At 40.6% G+C, this 19,379-nt stretch overlaps 1 protein-coding gene across 1 annotated transcript in view; it reads left to right on the forward strand.

Annotated features, from left to right (window-relative positions):
- The window catches only part of UST (uronyl 2-sulfotransferase), a 306,460-nt gene that overhangs the window by 163,674 nt on the left and 123,407 nt on the right, over positions 1–19,379 (forward strand). Inside the window, exon 3 of the mRNA XM_047860296.1 lies at positions 11,456–11,611. Coding sequence (XP_047716252.1) covers positions 11,456–11,611 — 156 coding nt within the window. The remainder of the gene's footprint in view (positions 1–11,455; positions 11,612–19,379) is intronic.

Below are 19,379 nucleotides of genomic sequence, written 5' to 3' on the forward strand. Positions count from 1 at the left end.
GTTTCTAGAGGTATCAAGGCCCAGCTCCCATGTCACATTCTCTGTGAAAGTTCCCTTGAGCCTGTTAGGCCAAGTTCATCAACCCTTGTTCCTCTTCTCCTACTGCTATATTCATGTCTTTAGTGAGCCACTTCCACAGGGTATCAGAACAAGCAGGCCAGTGTTTGGTTCCCTTGCTAGATCGTGAGTTCCCATGGAGCAGGGTGTTTGTCATAGCCTTTGTTGTATTTATTCATTTAATAGCTATTTGTTGAGTAGCTACTACGTGCCAGACGTTGAGCTGGGGACTGAAGATGTAGAATAAGGAAAACCAGATATACCCCTACTGTCATGGAATTTTGAGTCTACTCGGAGACAAACGATCTAATTATCGCAATAATCGATTCATTTCTTGCTCCTGACCAAATGGCAGGCGCTCAGTAAGAGCCCAGTAATTATCAGTTGAATAATTAGTCACAGAGTTTTCAATATTCCACAGGGTCTCTTATGCTCCTGAAGGCCAGTCTAAGTCCATATTGTAGGGGAAAGTCTCCCAGAGGCAAGCAGGATCCGGACTCAGTGTGCAGGCTCTTTTCAAGCCTCTGCTTGCATTGTGCTTCCTACTGTCCCACTGATCAAAGCAGATTGTGTGGCCAGGCTCAAGGCCCATGTGGAAAGAGGTTACACGTTTGCATGAATATAGAAAAGGGGGTTAATTTGAGGCTATTACTGCACCAATCTGCTACACTATTTTAAGTTGTGGGCTGTGGTATGAAAATCTTAAACGCAGCCAAGGAATTTAAACAATGGTGATTTGAATCCAAGAAGAAGTTTCTTGCTACAAATTCACACTCAAACTGAAATTTGCTTCGGACATTTTAAGTGGAAGATAATGCTGTGGTTCACAGTGGACAGTGAATCTAAGCCTTTGGTCTTAAAACCTTTACACAGTGCTTTGATGAGGGGGGGGGGGATTGACAACCAAGTGTGGCTCTTCCCCCAGCATTTGTACTGTTAACAGTGAGGACAGTCTTCTCTTGTGATGTTCGTAATAAGAATAATTGACTCTTCTCCCCCTCCCACCTCCCCACATCCAGAGGAGACCTTTCTAAATTGAATGGTTGGCCCATGCCACCAATACTTGCTATAAATTTTGAAACTTGCGATCAATAACCAACACCTCTTCTCTATCGCATTATAACAAATTCGTTTTTAGGTTGGGCTCAGAGCATAAATTCTTTAAAAAAAAAATAGGATAAAAAGAACACATAAAGAAATAAGGCCTAACTTTAAAGCAGACTCTTAACCCTTAACGTCTGTATAAACTAAAATGTCTATGCATATTTTTTTAAAATTTTTTTTTTCAACGTTTATTTATTTTTGGGACAGAGAGAGACAGAGCATGAATGGGGGAGGGGCAGAGAGAGAGGGAGACACAGAATCGGAAACAGGCTCCAGGCTCTGAGCCATCAGCCCAGAGCCTGACGCGGGGCTCGAACTCACGGACCTCGAGATCGTGACCTGGCTGAAGTCGGACGCTTAACCGACTGCGCCACCCAGGCGCCCCTGTCTATGCGTATTTTATTTGGAGACGGATGTGATGAAGACAAAATGTGTTCTAGATCTGAATGGAGAGTTAAAAACTAAGTATGTGGGTCTGGTGGAAAGATTATCTACCCAAAAGCATCTACATAATTCCATATCCTGGTCCAAAAGTTAATATAGAAGTCAATTGGTTAATACTAAAAATGGAACAGCTCTAGATCTAGAACTAATTTGAGGACCGAATCATCCTGTGTTCTTTTTGATAAATCTGCGACTCTCTTTCTGAGTTTTGTGTAATAAGGAACTTGTAAATCACAGAATACATGGCATATGAGAAAGTTCTGGAAATGGCTGAAATTGGTTCAGACTTACTACAACCACGTTACTTATAGTGTCTTTGAACTCAACAAAACATACAAGGCACATACACACACGTACACAGGAAGATGAGGGTTAAATAGGAGTGCCAAACCCATTTGGGTTTCTCCATTTGATTTTGATTATAAAAGCCATCCAGAGGGTTTAAATAAGGGCTCTTAGGAGAATGGGCAGAGGTTCCTAGCACAAGTTCAGTAGGGCTACTATGTATATGTAGAAGCAAGACTAAGTCCCATGTTAACACTTTGAGATACTTCTTCGGGATGGGTTAGCCTCTAACACTTACACGTCCTCCACATTCTGCTCACAATTCATATACATGGCATGTGGACGTCATTTCTCTGTCAAACATCTGAGTATTCCATGGACTCCATTTTCTATGGACCAAACTGAGGTTTGAACTTTAGAAACTGTAACCTACTGGAGTAACGAGATACCCAGATTATGGGCTTCTTCTTGCCTGTGATTTGTATACTGACCAGACAAAGAAGCATAAAGAATGTTGCAGAATTAAAAGTGAATCTGTCTTTCCTTAATATGGTGGGTTGTTTTTTTTTTTAGCATTTGTCAATTCAAAATTTGAAAGTATTCATCTTCTTGTCCGTGGCATTGATAGCATTCACTCAAGGTCACCTGGAATTTGAGTTTTTAATCAAACTAGAAATCATTTTTGTTCTGAAGCATACTTTAAGTTCCAACTATGATGGCTTAATCATCACATCCAAAAATTGCTTCTGGCTCCTTGTGAAAATTGCTTCTTTGTATGAGGATTCTGTTATAATGTAAAGGGTATTACATTCCTGGAAATAACATAATGATGTATATAAGGGAGATAAGGACATTAGATAGACCAGAATGGAATGAATATTTAAAAGTGCAAGATGCCATTCAGATGACCCCCTGAACATCTGTAACTGTTGTGCAATCCTGCCTTACAATCATGAGATGTGAATAGGGAGGAGCCTTGAAATCATTGGATTCAATATCCCCAATTATATTTGTGGAAACTTTGGCCCAGAGAAGTTGTTCAAAGTCACTTATTCAAGGTCCTTCAACTAGTTTGGCCAAGGAGAAAGCCAAAGTTTTGTGACTTTCAATACAGGGAACTTTCTCCACATCACCAAACTTTTTCTTATGTAATATAGCACAAGAGTGTTGGAAAATATGAGGGTTAAGAAAAATTGATAGATTTACCTTATAGTTTTAGCAGACAAGAAAACCAGAAGAGCATCCTTAATAATGACAAATATGACAGCATTGGTTCTAAAACAACATTGAATAGTATTTTTATCCAACCAGGCTATCTATTTAATAGACAGATATTTTTTAAGTATCCACTGTGCACATAAAATACCCAATCTATTACACAAATAAAACAGATGGGCTTGTAATGGATTTGTAGCTTTTTGTCTTTCTGTAGATAGCATTCAACATGAAACTGTTTCAGGTAGGAACAGGGATAAAGGAGAAAGCATAAGGTTCAGATTTGGCAAGGCTTCTGGGAAAAGATAAGTTATGAATAATTAGAAGACACAGGGATGATATTTGAGAGTTGTGAATAGAAAGAACTCTGTATTCAAGAGGTCTGGCAGTGAGGGAAAATAGAGTTCTTAAATGGGTCCTATGTGTTTCCTTCTCTAGAGTGGAGGAAATTAGCCCAAGGGTCTGGGGAGTTGATGGTGATTACCAAATGGGCATGCGTTTGGCAGAGGACCTACAATGGCTTGATGTCAGTGACAATGGCTCCTGAGTTCTGGAAAGCCCAGCAGGAAGCCTGAAGCCCTGTGTTGTGCAGGCTGTGGTGTTGGTGGTGGTCTTAAAATAAGCAGAGAGCTGGAAGTGATTAAAACTGTGGAAAGGAAGAGAAACATAAGAAGAACATAAAAGAAGATTTATTACGTGAGCAGCCCCAACAAGAGCGGGACAGGGACAGAAATGACAAAGGTTCCAGGAGAGACTTCTGTACACCCTGAGATGGAATCCATGTTATCAGCACAAAATATTGGAACGGGTTTTTTGTATGTTTCTTTTATGAATATATTTAACAAGGAAACATATTAAAATCCAGTGTTAATTTTTAAGGTTTTCCAGATATATTGCTTATGTCTATAAGCAATCTAGATTAAAGTGAAGAATTTTAGTTTAAGAAGAGAGGATCATTTATTGGCTTTCAACCCAGTTTTCCACTTTTATGGATGAGGAAGGTGTGATATGGATGGCTCCTAGCCTCACCGTGTCCTAGGAAACTTTAAAATGAGGACTTGCCGAATGGATGTGAACTGCTGCTCAATGTCTTGGGGCACCTGGGTGGTGCAGTCGGTTAAGCGTCTGACTCTTGATTTCGGGTGAGGTCATGATCTCATGGTCATGAGATCGAGCCCGGCGTTGGGCTCTGTGCTGAGTGTGGCGTCTGCTTGTGGTTCTCTCTCTCCCTCTACCCCTCCCCCTGCTTGCATGCTCTCTCTTTCTCTCTCTCTCTCTGTCTTAAAACAAAACAAAGTCATGTGGACAGAGACATCGAGAAGCAGAAGTGTACCTGAGTTCAGGCCTCACAAAGACCTGGCTGTGACTGTCCCCACATGGGTCTGAGGAACCATGGGACAGAGGGGATGTAAAACACAAGGGGCAGTTTTGTTGCTCAAAGAAAGCAATTTCATCTTCAGCATAATATGAGTACTGAGTCGGGTCTAATGCTTTGATGATGTTTAGTGTAAATTTCAGTTAATGTACACATTCAGTTAACCAGGACACTAGTTGTAACCATTCTGGGTAAGTAGGCGTTAATGTAGTGTGAGCATGTTTATCAGGCTAATCATGACTTTTAACTATGGGTTGGAGGCCGTGGGCACTCCAGGGAGACCCAAGGAAGAGGAAACGGGGTTCTCACCTTGTCCCCTCCAGCATTTACACAGACAGTCCTCTCCCCCACCTTAGCTCCTTAGTGATGGCAGAGACCCCCACCCCACCCCCACCCCACCCAAGGAGCATTTTAGAGCTAGATTCCTGACCCTCCTCCTAGACTTTCTGTTTAAGTTAGTCTTTTTTTTTTTTTTTAACATTTATTTATTTTTGAGAGACAGAGGAGTGGGAGAGGGGCAGAGAGAGAGGGAGACACAGAATCCAAAGCAGGCTCCATCCAGGCTCTGAGCTGTCAGCACAGAGCCCGACACGGGGCCCAAACCCACGAACCATGAGATCATGACCTAAGCCAAAGTCGGACGCTTAACCAACTGAGCCACCCAGACGCCCCTCAGCTAGTCTTAGAATGGGGCCCAGAAATCTGTCGTTTTAAAGTTCCACAGGTAATTCAAATATACAGCCATTTGGGAACCACAGCTTGTAACATACCATATTAAATGCCATTTTGCAAAGACTTAAAAGCAGAATTGATGTTAATTCTTCTAACGAGACTGGTCCCCAAGGAGTCCTGTAATCATACTCTATGGAAGTCTTGGTCCAGACCAAGCATGCTTTTACCTAGAAAGTCTTCTTTGTCCCCCTTACCAATGCAAACCAGGGACAAGCGTTTGAAATTGTACACGTCATCTGGTGGTAGTTACTGTTGTGCTCAGGATTTTGGAAAGACTTCTGTTTATTTGGCATGTTCCACACAAGCCTGTCAGCCCCTGGGGATTTGTGGCATTTGCAGAACTTACAAGCAGGCAACATAAAAATATATAATTCATAGAGTGAACTATTTTGGAGCTCCCTTCACTTTTACAAATTGGCCATAAAATAGAAACCACAGACATAACATTCGTATAACCATAGTTGCCAAGAATGAAGAATCGTTTGGGGAGTGGGGGAGGATGAGGACTTTTAGTGTGTACTTCTTTATAGGGCATCCAAAGAAAGAGTAAGTGTTAGAAATTTGTTTGCGAAAGATAATGGTAATATTACAGTTGGGATATAGTTTTCTGCCTGATCCTTGGCAAGTATCTGTTGAAAAAAAATGGGGATGTTGGAGTTGACCTTAAAAGGCCTTTAAAAATCATTCAGCTTGTCTTTGAGGGGCATCTGCTTGTCTTGATGGGCATTTCAGGTATATTTAGGATTTCACGTGTGTTTTACTATGATTTACTGCTTCCTGTTTTTCCCTTTCCTGGTGGAAGTGCTCCGCCATATGCAATGCTCTGTGATTGCCTACAGTAGACTAAGGGGAGGAGTGAAGGGAACACCACATTCTTCTACTCTCCTTCACCCATTAGCCGCTTTGACATTCTGGGATTACGTTCACACGTAAAACATGTCCTCTGGAAGCCAAAGGAGAGGCTGTGTGACTCCTGTCAGTTCCACCTGTGCATTCCAGTGACTTGGGTAATGGGTGCGTAATGGCCGATGACACTGGATGACGTGGTAGACTGTTGAAAAATAGCATTGAATGGAGTTGGACGCATTCAAGATATAAAAGAGGAGATGGTCAGTCTCACAGAAGTCACACTAAAAATTATTTCACCATTTGATGTTATATATTAGAGTGTTGTCTTGGGGTCCAGAGAGCTGTGAGCTGGGCTTTAGTTGTTATGTGCCACTCTCTGACCTTGAAAATGCCAAACGATCTCTCTGAGCCTTGGTTTGTTCATCTAAAAATAGTCACGGTATCTCCCTCACAGGGTACTCGAGAGGATGAAAAGACAACATAAAAGAAAGCCCTCGCCAAGCCAAACACATTGGGCTGAGTGTGACAATGATAAAGAGTAGGAGTGCCGGGGTGGGGAGGGGATTGGAGCGGGTGGATTATTCTAAATTGCTCTAGACCTCAAACTCTGTTCCTCTGTGAATCCGTGATCTATAGAGAAGAGAGGGGCACACTGGGAGCCCCTTAGGGGCAATTAATGATGCTTAAATTATTTGATAATTTAACCTTCTAGAGAGATGTGCAACTAGAGTAAAGACAATTACACTCTCTGACTCAGTATTGTTAACAAGGATTAAAAGCCTTTACCTGGCACAAAGCCTAGCACAGGGTCAGGGTCAGCCTTTCATAAAAATCAGTTCCTTCCCCCCTACTTTTCCGGAATGAAGACTTCAAATAAAAAAAAAAAAATTACAATGATTTTTAAAACAGACCTTCAGGAGCGGATCTATAGCTCTACCCAAGCGGGGATGAATCTACTTGTTGCCGTTCCGAATTTTAACGCCTTATCCAACATCAGCACATTGATGTAGCCTGCTAAACTTGCCAATTTCCAGAGCATTACATAGGTTCTTTTAGAAAATGATTTAAAAGCCCCATCCTAACTTTGAGAAAGGTTTATGTTTGTGATGATGTATGTTGTGTCTTTAACAATCACCGGACTGATTCCAGAAGCTTCATCTAAAAACACATTTTCTAGCTCAGTTTTTATACCCTGTCGCTGTATATTGGTGTTTACAGAAATGGTATAATAGAGTCACAGTGGGGATGTTCAGCTCTCTTTTCTTTTCAAATATTATTGTAGATACAGCTGCAGGAACAATGTAGGGAATTTTTGTTTTTATGGAAGCGTTCTTTTTTTTTTTTAACCAAGTTCTGATTGACATGTAACATTATGTTAGTTTCAGGTGTATGACATGACGATTTGATATTTGTATACATTACAAAATGATCACCACAATAAGTGTAGTTAAATCTGTCACCATCCATAAAGAATTTTTTTCTTGTCAGGACAAAAGTGTTCTTAAATAACAAATATTTATAACTGTTATGTGAGAGCCTCCCACAAGACTAATGAAGGAGTCGGAATGCAAAGTTTTTCAAAAGTCAACAAACAACTAGAAGGTTTATAATAATATCTTTAGTTATTAGCAAAAGGAAATAGATGGGAAGCCTGCCACGGTGTAATTACCCACAAAATTCAGGAGAAATTAAGTGTTTTCGCCAAAGGTTTGTGCCTCTCGGTTCTTCATTGAAATCTTCTGAGATACACCTGTACTCTTGGAATAAAGTGCTTGCGTATGCGGTAACTCATCTTGGTCAGCAATTCAGACGGAACAAGTGCTCTCCGTTGCTGTTCTATACTGTGCTAGAGGACAAGGAAAGACACACTGATCGCAATTCTTTAGCCGTTTATTTTTTCAAAGAAATTAAAACTTGCCTTTATATCAGCAGCTCTGTCACAACTGCAGTCTAAACCCCAGCCTGGTGATTATGGAAAGTCCAGCTTGCAAACGCTATTGACATCCTGTTATATTTCAGCCTCCCTGGATCATAACCTCATGAGGAAGAACATATCTGATTTATCTGAATATCTGAGCTTCCGCAGTTGTCAGAAAGCGCTAATTTGGGGGTACTCACTGATAAAACCATAAGTACAATGACCTATTAGAATGATTATCCTTTTACCCTGATGCCTTTTATATTAGCATTTGGGTAGAAAGATCAGCTGTGTTTGAAGATTCTCCTGGTCTCACATTTTAGCAGAATCATTGTGTTAATTGTTGTTAAATAGCATATTAAGCCCTCAGAGGATCTAATGAATCAATGTTTGTTGAAGCCCTATATTTATATACATGGCATGTTCTAGGCAATATGAGGACACACAATAGAAGATACTGACTGGTTCTAAAGAAACAAGGTGTTGCTCATTTAAAAAAAATTTCTGGAAGAATTATATCAAAATGGTACATGATGGGTTGCTAAGTGAGTGATAGATATAATGTTTTACTCCAATGACAATTAGCCTTTAAGCTCCAAATTTATGAAATGCTGCTCTATATAAATGTAAATATAAATATAAATATAAAATATTTCATAAAAATAAGTAAGCCTATAATTACAGAGGCAAAATTCATATTACATACAGTAGGCACGTTTGGGGTATACTTATATTTATATTATACTATATTCTTTAGCTTGTGGCCTTCTGTTATGGGTACGTGCTGAATGAAGGACTCTTGGTTAACATTTGTCAGTTGTTACTCAATGCTGAGCATTCAAAATGGAAATATTTTTATTGGGGATATAAATATTTAATCAGATGCTTTTCATAATGGCTTCTTAGTCTCTAAGAATCATTTAAACTGGGCAATTAGAAAAACAAAAGAGGGGCACCTAGGTGACTCAGTCAGTTAAGCATCCAACTCTTGATTTCTGCTCAGGTCCTGACCTCATGGTTCATGAGATCAAGCCCCATGGTGGCCTCTGCACTGACAGTGCAGAGCCTGCTTGGGGTTCCCTCTCTCTCCCTCCCTCTCACTGCCCCTCCCCTGCTTGTGCACATGCTCTCTCTCTCTCAAAATAAATAAACTTAAAAAAAAAAAGAAAAAGAAAGAAAAGGCATCTACATTGGGAAACTATCTCTGTTTGCAGATGACATGATCTTGTATATAGAAATTCCTAAAGAATCCACCCATAAAAGCTATTAGAGCTAATAAATGCGTGCAACAAGATTGCATAACACAAGATTGATGTACAAAAATAAACCGTTTTTCTATCAGTGAACAGTCAATCCAAAAATGAAATTAAGAGAATAATTGCATTCATAATAGCATCAAAAAGAATAAAAGGAGTATTAGGCTTGTACATTGGAAGCTACAAAACATCAGTGAAACAAATGAAATGAGAACTAAATAAGCGGAAAGATATCCCATGTTCATGGACTGGAAAACTATTATTAAGGTGGTAGTAGTCCCCAGAATGATCTATAGTTTCAACACAATCCCTATCAAAATTTCAACTGCCTTTTTTTGCAGAAATTGACAAACTGGTCCTAAAATTAATATGAGATGCAAGGGACCCAGAATAGCCAAAACTATCTTGAAAAAAAAAAACAAAGTTAGAGGGAATCCCCCTTTTCAATTTCAAACCTTACAACAAAGCAATAGTAATCGAGACTCTGCGGTATTGGCATAAGAATAAACACATAGATCAATGAGGTAGAATTGAGAGCTCAGAAATAAACTCACACATTTATGGTTAGTGGATTTTCAACAGGGTGCTAAACAATTAAATGGAGAAAGAATCGTCTTCAATAAATGGTGCTGGGACAAATGGATATTCACATGCAAAAGAATGAAGTTAGATCAGTAGCTCACATCACACACAAAATAAACTCAACATGAATTAAAGACCTAAATGTTTTAGGCCACTAAAAATATAAAATTCTTAGGAGAAAACATTCTTGGGTTAGGCAATGATTTCTTAGATATGACACCCAAAGCACAAGTCACTAAAGAAAAATTAGATACATTGAACTTCATCAAAATTAAAAACTTTTGTACTTCAAAGGACACGGTCAAGAAAATGAAAAGGAAACCCATAGAATGGGAGAAAATATTCGCAGATCATATATTTGCAAATCCAGAATAAACATAGAACTTTTGAAACTCAATAATAAAAAGACAAATAGCCCAGTTTTAAAATGGGCAAACGATTTAAACAGATATTTCTCCAAAAAAAAATATACAAATTTCCAATAAGCACATGAAATATGGTCAACATCATTAGTCATCAGGGAAATGCAAATCAAAACAATGAGATACTACTTCACATCCATTAGGATGGCTATAAAAAAAAAACAGGCAAAAACAAGTGTTGGCAAGGATGTGGAGAAATTGGAACTCTCGTGCATTGCTGGTGGAAATATAAAATGGTGCAGCTGCATTGAAAACAGTTTGGAAGTTCTTCAAAAAATTAAACAGAATTGCCATATGATCCAGCAATTCCACTCCTAGGATATACTCATGGTGAATCGAAAACATATGTTGACACAAAAACTTATACACACATGTTCATTGCAGCATTATTCATGGTAACCAAAAGGTGGAAACAATCCAAATGTCCATCAATTGATAAATGTATAAACCTTATACGGTATATCCATACAATGTAATATTATTCAGCCATATAAAGTACAGATTCATACTACAGTATAGATGAATCTTGAGCACATTATGCTAACTTAAGCCAGACACAAAAGGTCACGTATTTTATGATTCTATTTATAAGAGATGTCCAGAATACTATAGGCAAAATCATGGAGTCAGAAAGTAGATAAATGGTTTCACGGGACCAAGGTAGTGAGGGAAATGAAAAGTGACTGTTAATGGGTAGGGAGTTTCTTTCAGGGCTGATGAAAATGTTCTGGAATTAGATAGTGGTGATGGTTGCTCAACTGTGTGGTACATTAAAACCACTAAATGGTCCACTGTGGAAGGGTGAGTTTTTATTGATATCTCGATTTTTTTATTGCTATCTCAATATTTTTCCTTGAGCACTCTACAAATGAAGTTCTAATAAAGCATAATATAACTTGCAAAAGCATACTGTCATCACAGCACATATTTATATATTTTGTTCCTAAGAAGAAACAAAAGAAGCTTCATAATTAGGCTTAGGATTGGCGTAAAAACTTACCAGTTGTAAGTGTCGGTGCTGAAAGGTAATGAGTCCGCCATTTGTCCCGAGTCGTACTATGAGGACAACCATGAGTCCAGTGCTCCTGTTCTCTCTTTGACTTGACATGGACCCTTCTCGTTTAGATTGATCAGACATTTATTGTCCTGAAACTGAGGGAAGAATCCCAAGTATTTTCACCCAAGGTCTCATATTTGCTCTCTCGTTCTTTCCCAGGTGCTACCTTTCCCGAGCCAGGTCGTGTACAACAGGGTAGGCAAGTGTGGGAGTCGTACTGTGGTCTTGCTTCTGAGAATCTTGTCAGAGAAGCACGGATTCAATTTGGTCACGTCAGACATTCACAACAAAACCAGGCTTACTAAAAATGAACAAGTAAGTTGTCGCGGCCCATGGTTAAACTGTGCTTTGTGTCAATTCATTTGTGTAATGAGTGGGTGCCTTACAAGACATCCTTCAAACACCTAACAAATGAATAACAGAGTTGCAATGTCATACTGCATTTTTGGCCGAGTGTGGAAGGAAATGTAAGTTAAAGTCTGAAGGCAGTCTTTAGACAGGAAGTTTCCCTGAAGGGATACTTTTATTAAGATGGGTGAAGGACAGTATACACTCATCATTGTCTATTTAGCTAAAATTAGCCACGCGTAATTCTCAAATGGTTACACCACTGAGCTATAAATAATGCCGACATCCGGACAACAGAAGTAGGAAAACTATTTTCATTGTTTCTTCTTTTCCATTTTTTCACACTTAGGGTTATACTACAGAGCAAGCTCTCTTTGGGCCAGGAATCTGATTGGTTGATGGGGGCAGGAACTTCTTGCTATGGGTGAGCTCAGGGGGTCTTGAGTTTCCAAAGCAGCATTTGGCATATTCAGTGGAAGCCAAAGAATTACCCCATTTCCCAGGAAGAGTTCTGTCCGGTTTGTTTGGTTATTTGTTTGTTGAGAGAGAGAGGGCGTGAGCTAGGGACAGGGAGAGAGAATCCCACAGGTGGCAGAGAGGAAGAAAGAGCGAGAGAAGGAAGCGGGATTCACCCGAAGCAGGGTTTGTGTTCACCCGAAGTGGGGCTCCAGCTCATCTGATGTGAGGCTCCAACTCACGAACCTTGAGATCATGACCTGAGCCAAAGTCAGATGCTTAACTGACTGAGCCGCCCAGGCGCCCCAAGAATTCTGTCGTAACGTAGCCCAATGATGGGAGTGGTCATGCTGGCAGTAGATTAGGGGTGCTGTAGTCTGCCAAGAAGCTATGAAGACAGATTTTACTCCGTAAGTTTATAGAAAAGCAGGGTCCACAGTCTCCACTGAGGTGCTTTGCTCACGTACAGAAGTTAGGCGCCGTGCTGGCACAATCATTTTACAGGGTCAGATGTGTTTGCCTGGTCTCACGAAGTTGCTTCTGTCCCCTTAGATAGTTTGGATGTATGAGTAGCCACCAGCATAGGTCAGGGTTCCTCAGACAACAGAACCAGAAGGATGGAGATATCTAGATAGATAGATAGATAGATAGATAGATAGATAGATAGATAGATACATTATTATGAGGAATTGGCTAATCCAATAACAGAGCCCAAGAAGTCCCACAATCTGCCATCTGCAAGCTGGAAACCCAGGGAAGCCATTGGTCTAATTCAGTCTTACTCCAAATGTGAAGGCTTGAGAACCAGGGGAGTCAATGATGTACTCCCAGTGCAAGGGCAGGAGAAGATAAGACGTAATATCCAAGCTTAATCAGTGAGGCAGGAAAAACAGGGAGAACTCCTTCTTCCTCTACATATTTTGCTGTTCCGGACTTCAAGGGATTGGATGGCACTCACCCACGCTGGGGAGGGTGATCTACTTGGCGATGTATTTTACTGAGTCCACAGATTCAGATGTTAATCTCATCTGGAAATGGCCTCACAGGCACACCTAGAAATATTATTTAATATGGGTACCCCTTGCCATATGGGTACCCCTCAAGCGGACGCACGATATTACCCATCACGCCACCCAGTGAGTATGGAAATATTTGGGGAATAAACATGGCACATGGTTTACTATCAGATTGAAACCATAATTATGAACATTTTTACCCATGGCTACTTTTTTTCTGGCATAATCCTCACCTTTGAGGCATTCAAAACCTCACAAACAGAAGGGATCTCATTATTCATTTATGATAGCCTGTCATTCTTTTTTGTCTTGGGGGCTAGTACAACTCTTTTAAGACAGCAACATAGCCAGTAGTCCTTGCTGTAAAGCTAGTATGTTCAGTGTTTTCCAGTGTAGAGATCAAAAAGCCCATGCCTTTGAAAACTTCCATGAAAGGCTCTCTGAGTATCGAGTTTGAATAGTCATTCCCAATTAGCAAAAAATATTTTGAGATTGGCCCTTATAGGTTGTGCGGTAGGCTTGCAATAGAAAAATTACACTTGGTGACATTTAAGGATATCACATTTTATGAATAACCTTAGTAGGGGTAGGTTCTCTTTAATTTCCTTGCCTGATCAAAAAGCTGTTATTATCAGGCTAGTTATGCCCTTTTCACTGCCTGAAAGAGAGTGACTATAAATAAATAGCCTATGTTATTGCAGCTTTATTACAATTATTAAATTTGTCTTTCCTTGGAGTCCTAGGTCTTTGGGTCTGCATATGGATTACTTTAAAATATTCCTATGCGTGGAAAGGGGAAACCGCTCAGTTCTCAGGTGCCTCATCAAACTCTGTAGCTTAACTTTAGTTCCCACTGCTAAAAGGGTACAAATAACCCAGAAAGAACAGGACAAAGGGAACTGAAGTGTCAGACACTGGGATGTTCAGGAAGACCCTAGAAGAGAAAGGACAATAGATATAAATATACTGGGGCTTTGCACAGATAAACCTACTTTGTTTCCTACGAGAAACAAACATGAGAAAGTGAAATACAGTTGTAACTGTCATGGGAAGCATTTTAGACATAAAGACAACAGTAATTTACTAATGCTATGTACATTGTTACATCTAGAAAGGGTTAAAGACAAAGTCATCCTCTTCCTCTAAAAGAGAGGTTAGCTCTCATCTGTTTGGAATGATTGGCTTGTCTGGAAGCCAGGGAACAGACTAGACAATCTTTTAAGGTTCTTTCCAGCCCTGTGATTCTGTGATATATTTATACAACTTCTAGCAGAATCTGTGTATGGTGTAGTTGAAACATTTCTGATTCCTGTGGTCAGTGTGACCTAGAATATATTTCATTACTTAGTTATTCCAGATTCCTATTAAGTTATAAGGCACGTCCTAAAAACTTAAGGGACTGATAAGGTTGAAAAAAAACCAAACGATTTCGATGTGAAAGCAAATGTAAGAGTGACAGCTGTCTCTCTGCCACTAGCTGACTGGGTGTGACATGCAGAGGGAACCGAGAAGTGACAAGAACCCAGTGTGAGGAAGTCCGAGAGTGTTTGAAGGAACTGTTTTCCTCGGTATATGCACCCCTTTGGCTAAAGTTGCAAAGTGCACAAAACAAGAGGAGGAAAAGAAACATTATTTTAACCTAATATATCGAAGCAACAATTTGTGGTCAGAATAGCTCCTCTTCTTGGTAATTTATTAAAGGAAAAAGGAAGAAGTGATTTAGTAGGTGAGTGAAAATTTTACAATCAGTGGTTCCCAACCTTCAGCAGGCGAGCTCCGAAAATGTGTTCCCATGGAAACATTGTTCTCCATAGTTCATAACAATTCCACTTCAGGTGCGGTAGGAGTTAAACAGACTCTTGTGGGCTGGCCAGGCCTCTCTCCACCATGTAGAACAGTTCTTTTATGAGAAAATGTGTTCCAAGTTCCCAACTACTGACTTACAAATGAACTTTGGAATCGTGTCCACTATATGACTGGAATTATCTATACCAGTCCATTCATACACAAAGGCACTTGTCTGGGCCAGAGTCAAATCTGTGTATACATTTCTCCCCAGAAGATAGCTGTCATTATACACACACACACACACACACACACACACACACACACACACACACGTAGTACTAAGTTTAACAAAGTCTATTTAATGGAATAAGACATTGAAGGGATTATTAAAAAGGAAAGGGAGCATGAAGACACCAACTGTTACAATGCCAATTAAAAGCCCATTATATCTGCCCTTATGGAAATAGAAATATCATTGAAGTTTATATTTTTAAAAGCACCTCAACAGAAGAGCATAGGCAGATGCTACTGGCCAGATGCTGGGCCTTTTCGGGGCATATGACACAAGCTCATGGTGACATCATTGCATTTATACTCTGAAACCAGATTCTGGGTTCTTGGGCTGGTGTAGATAATCTCTTGGAACATGCAGATTTTGAAAGGGAACTATTTTGCGGAAGACAGGAGAGTGATCGCCGACAGACTCACAACCATCTTCGTTAATGGTCTGACACTCTCTCAGAACATCAGTCTGAGTACAGCAAAGGGACACCCCAGGAACAGGATATAAGGATTCAGAATTATTTCATTCTTGTTGAAGAGGGCAAAAATTGTTGGCGTGGGAACCTAAGGAATGGACAAAGAAAATAATTTCGCAGTTTTATTTATGTTGGAGCTACTGAGAATTGCGAATTGGAAACAGCACTTACTACATGCTAATTATTTTCCTTCATTATTTCATTTAATTCTTTTGGACCAAAAATGATATGACTGAGTGAGTATAATTCTTTATTTTATGGATGGGAAAATTAAGACAACCAGATTAAGTCACTTTCCAAATGTAACATAATAGAATGTCTGTGCTGTTTGGACTTGAACCTACGTCTTCCTGAATCCAAAGCCATTCTCCTAACACAGTGGTTTTCCACTCTGGCCGCACAGCAGAATCTCCAGCAGGGCCTTTTGAAACATATAGTTGCAATGGCCCTTCTCCTGGAGATTGTGGGGTAGAGTCCAGAAAACTTTTTTTTTTTTTTTTTTAATGAAATAAATGTCACACAGGGTTAAGACTCCTGTCAAAACTATCATGCAGCATTGTCCTCTAAGACACCGAAAAAAAATTTTTTTGAAGAAAATATCATGGTTAAATAAATTTAGGAAACGCTGCTCCCAGGTCCCCCTCTAGGAGATTTATAACAATTGTTCACATTTTAAAGACTGAGAATTCCTCCAGTTAAAGGCAAAATTGACACTCTATTTATCTGGCTTTCCCCTAGAGTTTCCTAGCCTTAATTGACCAGGGGAGCCTTCATGAATGCTTGTGGCTGTCACATGCATCCCACAGAACTCCAACTCACAGCTTGGAAAATGCTGGACTAACCTATTCACTTCTGTCAATCGTGCCAGGAAAGGCTACTATTTCACTATAAACTTCACATCTGCTTTGACGCTATTCAACAGCTATTCAAATGATCAAAACCTTGAAAAGTATTCAAAGCATTGAAGAGACAGAGACCTTGTGCCCATGTGCTCTAGATTGCTTTAGTCTCTTGGTCAAAAACAGAATTTCTTCACCATGTTTTAAACCACCCTTTGCCTTTCTCTCACCAGTGCAAGTTCAAATCCTGACTGTGTCTGTGTAGAAGTGTAACTCCAAAATGGAAAACCCACCTAAAGAAACCATGGTGGCTTTGGAAATGGCCCAGAGGCCATGAGGGCTCCGCCTGGGTTTCCCTAGGGCAGGGGCATCTGGTCTCTCTGGGTTTGTGTGTGTGTGTTTGTTTGTTTAATGTTTATTGTTGAAAGAGAGAGAGAAAGCAGGGGAGGGGCCGAGAGGACCCAAAGCAGGCTCTGTGCTGACTGCTGACATTGGGGTTGGAACTCACAAACCCATGAGATCAGGCAGGACCTGAGCCCAAGTCGGACGCTTAACCAACCGAGCCACCCAGGTGCCCCTGGCCTCTCTGTTTTAACAAAGGTTCGCTCACTCCTTTATGGAGTCGGTCTCGCTATTGTTTCTTCATTCGTTTTGGTGAATACTCATTAAGGACTTACTAATAACACTGCGTGTTAAGCGCCAGATGTTTGTGTACGTTATCTCTAACCCTTTAATTAACATCGTCAGGAAAGTATTATCGCCCCATTTTATAGGAAGGAGCAAGTGTTCGAGAAGAATGGGGGAGAATAAGACTCGAAAGTGAACCAGGGTCAGATCCTGGAGAACTTTGAATCCTAGGCTAAGGAGTTGGAAGTTTATTCAGGGGGCAATGGGGAGCCATTAAATAAGCAGTTCTTAACCATGACAGGCATCAAAATCTTCTGGGGAGCTTTTTCACGACACATGTTTCCTGGCCCCACTACAAACAGGTATTTGTATCTTTGAGGGGAAAAAAATTCCCAAAGAAGTCTTCATGCACAATTCTAGTGAAAAATCATTGCATGAAGGCTCTAATTATTAGAAACTTGTCTTTTTATTAAAGTGAGCACTCCACTAAGCAAGGAAAGTTCCTTTTTCACCTGAGGGTCTCTCAAACCTCCGAAGACATCATGTTTCCTCTGAAGTATTATCTAGTGGTGCCTCCTCAGAAGCCTGCACATTTATCCCTTGCTTGAAACCTGCTGGAAAAGTCTCCGTAGAACGACCCTCAAAGTTTCCTGACTTTATAGTAGCTGTGACAGTGTCCGCAGACATCGGAGCTGCTCCAGCCGGACCTCGGAATCAAACCGACGAGATTAGCAGAGAATCAATCTGTCTCCAGGCCACAGGAAGGACGAACTCTGCAAACAAGGCCTTATCTTGGATTCCTACAGACAAAAGCCGAGTCCGCTAAATGGAAACTCAGTAGAAAGAAAAGGTAAAAAGGAGGTAGAAGCAACAAGGCCTGAAAAATTCAAATGTTTTCTCCCCCCCTTCCATTTGCAGTGGCGAGATTGACTCTGCTCTTCAGACCCAGCCTCTTTGCCTTGTTCATGTCATTGCCCCCCCTGGTGGACGTATTCTTCATTGCAGGCATTTGTTGCCATGAGCTGAAGATGGGAAGACCATCCTGGCTGGAGCTAGACAGGCTTCTGCCCCAAGCAGGAGGAAGAGGGGAAGATAACGGGAGCCTATAGCCATCCCCCCACGCTTTGAGGTTAAAGGGCCACGGATTTCTCCCCTGAGCTGCTCCCTATTTAGCTTTGATGTGTGAAAAACATGTCTTTTCTTTCATGAAGATGTTTTCCAAATTATAGGGCGTCTAGTTACTCACAAGTGACACAAGGATTCAGACCTGACTCCGGTCAACACTCTTGTCAATTACTGCTGACAAGTATTTTCTAAAGAAGTCGGGAGCAGAGTCTTTCACTCATTAGCTGTGCTTGTAGAACCACAGGTAAAGGTTTTCTGCTGTACCATCCCAGCCAGTTAGATTGAAAACAAAGTTTAAAATTACTTCCTCGCAGATCGTCTGCATTATAAATTCTGTTTGATTCTTGCCTTTTTTTTTTTTTTTAACCTCAGTTCTTTTTCATTCTCAGATGCGCTGTGATTCAACTTCTTCCTTTAGGTACATTCCATTCCATAGCTTTTTTCCCCACAGTATTTTAAATTCATTCCTGTTCTTCTGAAAATGTATTGTTTTCCCACCAGGAACGTTAAAAAAACATATCTTCTCTGATATTTTTTTTTAATTTTTTTTCAACGTTTTTTATTTATTTTTGGGACAGAGAGAGACAGAGCATGAATGGGGGAGGGGCAGAGAGAGAGGGAGACACAGAATCGGAAACAGGCTCCAGGCTCCGAGCCATCAGCCCAGAGCCTGATGCGGGGCTCGAACTCACAGACCGCGAGATCGTGACCTGGCTGAAGTCGGACGCTTAACCGACTGCGCCACCCAGGCGCCCCTCTTCTCTGATATTTTAATGCTTTCGTATTTAATTATTTTTAATGCTTTTCCACCTGTTGTAACTTTCTTTCAGTTTTTCAACACATCACAGGACGGATAGAAAAAGCACATCCCCATAAACCCTCTTTAGTCCCTGGAGTTATTTTGCTAAGCGACCTCTTCCTCCCTTTGTAAAAAAAATTTTTTTTGATGTTTTTTATTTATTTTTGAGGCAGAGAGCAAGTGCGAGCTGGGGAGGGGCAGAGAGAGAGGGAGACAGGAACCGAAGTGGGCTCCATGCTGACAGCAGGGAGCCCGATAACGGGGCTCGAACTCACTAGCGATGAGATCATGACCTGAGCTGAAGTCAGACACTTAGCTGACTGAGCC

Source organism: Prionailurus viverrinus, chromosome B2 (assembly GCF_022837055.1).
Source record: "Prionailurus viverrinus isolate Anna chromosome B2, UM_Priviv_1.0, whole genome shotgun sequence".
Taxonomy (NCBI): domain Eukaryota; kingdom Metazoa; phylum Chordata; class Mammalia; order Carnivora; family Felidae; genus Prionailurus; species Prionailurus viverrinus.